General features: G+C 39.9%; 1 protein-coding gene across 1 annotated transcript in view; it reads right to left on the minus strand.

Annotated features, from left to right (window-relative positions):
• Positions 1 to 4,262, minus strand: part of SCG5 (secretogranin V (7B2 protein)) — a 26,893-nt gene extending 22,631 nt beyond the window's left edge. Inside the window, exon 1 of the mRNA XM_009320987.1 lies at positions 4,049 to 4,262. Coding sequence (XP_009319262.1) covers positions 4,049 to 4,262 — 214 coding nt within the window. The remainder of the gene's footprint in view (positions 1 to 4,048) is intronic.
• Positions 4,263 to 5,336: the final 1,074 nt, after the last annotated feature.

Here is a 5,336-nt window from a genome sequence, read left to right on the forward strand (position 1 = left end):
TAGTTCCTTGCAACACATCCACCCTCTGGTTTTTAGCATTTTAAAGTCAAAGTACGATGATTAACGCCAGAAAAAAAATGTAGATAGCTGAGATGGAAAATGGGCATAATTAGGAAATCTGCTTATGAACTAACAGCGATAGTATTTTTGTTACATACAAAATAATTAAGATCTTACTCAGCTGGAAAAGTTTATTATAATAATCACTCAAATTTGCAAACATTTCATTAAAATCAGGCTGCTAATATAAACTTGTCTATATTATGGCAGCCTAAATTTGTTTCCAAATTCCAAAGCCACAGAAACTAATTTTTCCTGACAGCACCTCATCTGCAAGTGTATACATATAACGGGTGAAATCTTGGCCTTTTGAAAATCAGTGGTACTTCTGGAATCCTGGCTCGGCTGAAGCTGATGGCATCTGCAGCTATCAACACTGCTGCAGGTCTACACTGCTGGGGCAATTTCTGACAAAAACATTTTGTTACGTAAAACAATTTTCTGTAGGAACATACTAAATTTATTAAGCTCTGACTGATAAAGTTTTTTTATGCTGAGATGCAATATCTCGTCAAAATGAGAAACAGACGCACTCCAGAAGAGTCAGTGGGTTGATGATGAGGATGCTGGCATGGGACGAACCAGGTTTTAAACTGTCTACATTGGTCACTGCAACCCACAGTCTGAAAAATGGCTGGAAGTCAACACTCCTGGCAGCTCAGAATTTCTCATAAGAGTTTCATACCCGATTCTACTCTCCACTACTTTCAGGCAAAAATTCCCAATGAAGACAGCGCCTCAGGAGAGTAGTTGTTGAATTACCACTTTGCCATGATGGTATTTGGGATGAAAACCCTATTTTGCTGTGATACATTCCAATTACTGTTAAACCTCTTTCTTCCCTTCCCCCTTAGTTTTTCCTTCTATTATCTTGTAGATTTTTTTAAGCACTTGCACACAGAATTATTAGCCAGTGGTAACAGTGTAACTATGTTGTGGAAAGCCCACAGGTGAATCCTTCATAATCTGAAACCTTGTACTGATGGACTCCAAAAACACATGCAGGTTTTTTTTCTCAACCATAAATTACTTATTGTTCATACGGATACCACTGGAAACATCAATCACAAGTCCTCTCTCAATTTTCCTCAATACTCTTGTCAGCTGACACCTGTGCTACAGGCAGAGGGTTTTTTGCTTAAACATTAGAACCCATGACACTGTCTCTTGCGCTGCTCAGTTCGCCTCCTTGCACATTGGCCAAGAAGTATCTAAGACACAAGCACGCTGTAAGAGCTCACCACCATCAAAAGCATTCTTCCAGAAAGTCCTGCAGGTCTGTTTAGCAGAGCAGAGATTGGAGCTTCCTCCTCTGAGGAAATTCTGTTTCTACAGCAAAAAAAAACCCAGCTCAGAAAGGTCACAACATTTTTACTATACTGAGCATTACACTTCATCTGCCCATAACAGGTCAATGCCTCATGGGAGTCCTCGTTCAAATGCCTCCTGTCCTCATTCCTCGCCAGAGGACAAGGTCCTTGCCCAAATCCAGTTCCTATTCTGTTTTGTTCAGAAAACACTGGCTGACTGGAGCTGCTGGGAGGTCAGGAATGTCAGTCCCCTGTCAATAACCAAGTAGTGGGCAGACTGTGGGGAAAATGGTAAAAAATGCAGTTTTTCAGGCAGGTACAATACGTGGAAGCATTATGTATGGGAATCTCTTACAGAACTAGACTGTTTTGAATAAATGTCTTACTGTGCCATTTTAGCAGTTCTGTTTCCAAAGTAGACACCTAAGAGAAAGTCATACCCATTGTGCACATTTTTCCCCAAATTACACAAAAATAAAGTATTCAAAGACAATGAAACAGAGCATTGTTAACTGATTAGTAATTGGTATATTAAATTCTGAAGTCTTTCACAATGTAATAGTTAAAATCACTGGTACAGAATGAAATGCAAGTTTTGTTGGATAAGCTATCCTGTAATTCATGGTCTATATTTAAAGATAAACTCATGGTGAAAATTTACTGAATTATATGTACTTTTTAAAAAAGCAGTATGAGAAAATATTGTGTAGAATGACATAAGACCATGTTAAACTTGTAACAGAAGTTACAAGTTTAACTGGAACCAACACTTTCAAAACACTTTCTTAAGTTGAAGTTTCTAATCGAATACTTTAAGAGATATCTATCTATCTATAGATAGACACATATCACCACAAGAAACCAAAGAAAGAGCAAGTGATTACTATCTGAAAAACTTACCGCAAAACGCTCTACGAAAAGCAATGTTTGACATGAAGGTCTGATTTGCATGCCTATTTCTACACCGATTGATAGCGTTCACCTCACAAGGCTTTTTTGCTTTTGCAGAAATTTCTCAATAGGCTGTTAAATTTCCATGGTAGACTTGAAAAGACAGAGTCATCCTCATCTGATCAAGAAGGGAATGTTAAATATGATAAATAAACTGGATTTATCACCTTTCTGTTTTACTCTGTTATATACACAGAAGGTATTTTAAAAAAGGAAAAAAAGAGCGAGCCGGGAGAGGAAAAAGGTTTGTCCAACCTGCTTCTTGGGGAAGACTGTATCAGTGACTGGAAAACTACTATTATTCAAGTCTCACAAGCACCAGAAAAGTTTCAATATTTAAAAGAAGAGGTTCTTAATCTGGTTTTGCTAACATTGTAATTAGAAAATAATGGCAAAGAGCTGAGATGAAATATTTGTCAGAGACCCAGATTTGCTTATCTTAAGGTTTAAAAAAAAAAGTCTGGGGAAAAAAGGGAGATGAAGAGTAAAATTACTCACTTCTACCAGTCTGTCCCAATTTCTCTACATACAAACACTCATAAAGGAGGAGGAAAGGGCACAGACCAAATTTTACTCCTTAACCTAATCTCTGTCATTTAAGTTTGCAGAAAAGGACATGTCCATCACAGTTTATTTAGAAAATATATAAGCTTAGGTCTGCAATGATCTGGTAGAAATGCCTATTCAGCTTTAATCCTCTCCTTAGCCTCTATTAAGGCAATGGTATCTCTTTGGCTAGGATAGTCTGTAGATCCGACTGGGGACAAAATAAAGGGCACAGACTTATGAACTTTGAAGACTTACTACACTGTCAAATTGGTTTAATTCTGAGAGAAGGGTTGAGAGTTTCTGCTCTGTTCTGATGTTCACACATAAACTGTATCTGGAGTTGCATACCATCAACCTTTTGCTGTAATCCCCAAATAAAAGCCAGTTTATTACAACTCAAATAGCAATACGTTGCAATATTATCCTAATACCCTAACAGTTGAGCCAGATATTTCAGATGGTTTGCATAGTTATAAAAGACTGATTCCAAGGAAAATTTACTCACACAGAGCGAGACCAGAAGTACTGGCTAAAAAAATGAACCTGAGCCCAGAACGCTCATCACAGCAACACAGCGTTGAGGTGCTACTCGTGGACGCAGGGAGAGGAGCACCTGTGTCCTTTCCGCCCCTGCAGCTGGAGCCCTGCCTGCAGCCCTGCGCGCTCCAGCACTGATCCTGTCCCACGGCGGGCTACAAAGGGTTCTGCAGCACGTAGGAAGAACCCCCCGTGTAAGGTTTCTCCCTTTATCTCGCATGACACCACAAACATTTGATCTCTTCTGGTCTGCAAATGTTTCTAAAAAAATCCACGAGATTTGGGCTCTATAGCTCACGTTAGTTTCATGTGAAATATATATGTGATATATTTGTACACACTATTGGGGAAGAATTTAGTAAACCCGTTGTTTTGAGGTACTAGAGACCAGACATTTCTAAGACAACGTAACTTTTTCTACAAAGCCTATACATTAAAAAGCCCCACTACTACTTCTGCCAAAATAATTACATGATGGAAGGTAAAAGATGGATGATGATTTTAAAACAAACATCAGGCAACAACATGGTGACGAAGTCCATGATTTTAAGCTCAGGATATTCTGCATCTATATGCAAAACAGTAATTATTACTGAAGGATACTAATAAATTCATCATAACTCGAAGTAGAAATTAGCTACCTTCAATGCTCTGTGGACCGACTAGATTCATCGCCTGGTGCGCCGGATATTCTACCCGGGGTCTGGCAATGCCCAATTGCTCCATAACCCCATGGAGGAGCCTCTGAATATCTGCTTCAGAAACCCTGTCAGGGGTCCTAGGGCTGTGGCTAAAAGCTGAAGCCAATCCAAATGCCAGCAGAAATACCATGTTACAAAGCAAGGTAGTTGTCATTCTGGCAGCCACTTTTATCCTGTGAAAAAGAAAGGAATTTGATTATAAACGATAGTGGAAAAAAAGTCCAGTACACATGCTGGAAATAGCTTCTGATCTTCCTGCACATCACAGTTTACTACCACAGCTTCTAGGGGCAGCGGAAAATCTAGCCAGCTGAAAACCGGGGGTGGGGGGTGGTGATCGGGGGGAATAAGGTGGATAGGTTTTTCTCTTCTAAAAAAAGTATTAAGTAGCATACTGCAGAAATCAATTTTCTGATTTGCATTTGCCCATAACATTCATTAATAGTCACTGCAAACAAAATGGACCCACTGTTTCATTTAATGAGAATACGTTTCCCCTCCCCCCCCCATGTTTATTATGCTATTTTATAAAGCTCTGGGCTAAAAGCAAAGAACTCTTCAGCCAGGAATTGTGTTTTCCAAGCTCTGTTCTTGCATTGCCTGAAAAATAAATCACTAGAAACTGCTGAACAACCTGGGTTATATTTTATTTGTACCTTAAGATAAGAGGCTTCCTACTCCGTATGCGTCATCTTCCCCACCTGAAGCAAATAGGTTTCCTTGAACCCCTTTCACTAAATGGCTGCACAGCGTAGTTTAATTAGGAGGAAAAAAAAAAAAACAAGCACCGCTTACTGTCCTCTTTGAGAGGCTGAATTTTAATCAGAATGCTTGTTTCTTAAAGCTCCTTTTCCCCTCACATCAGAGAATAATTAAAATGCATCACTTCCAATCCCTTGAATAAACAAAAACCCCTCGAGTCCCCCATGTCTTCCTTAAAGCACACACAGCTGCCTGATTTCTCCACGCCAGACGTTTAAAGATGTTCCACTGTTCCAACCGCCCCACGCAAGGCACCTGAAAACGTCTTTGAGGCAAAAATGGCTGAAAAAAACAAAGCTGGGAACATTCCCCGCTACGCATGTGCGCGGCTCCACCACACCAGCCCTCACCGCTTCATCAGCCTCTGCAGGAGAGAGCCGCACACCAGGCGAGCCACCTCTTTTCTATTTAGAGGAAAAAAAGCCTGCTTTCTACAAAATATTTCCCGTTAATATGCAGACGAGCG

This window comes from Pygoscelis adeliae, unplaced genomic scaffold (assembly GCF_000699105.1).
Source record: "Pygoscelis adeliae isolate BGI_AS28 unplaced genomic scaffold, ASM69910v1 Scaffold3, whole genome shotgun sequence".
Lineage (NCBI taxonomy): Eukaryota > Metazoa > Chordata > Aves > Sphenisciformes > Spheniscidae > Pygoscelis > Pygoscelis adeliae.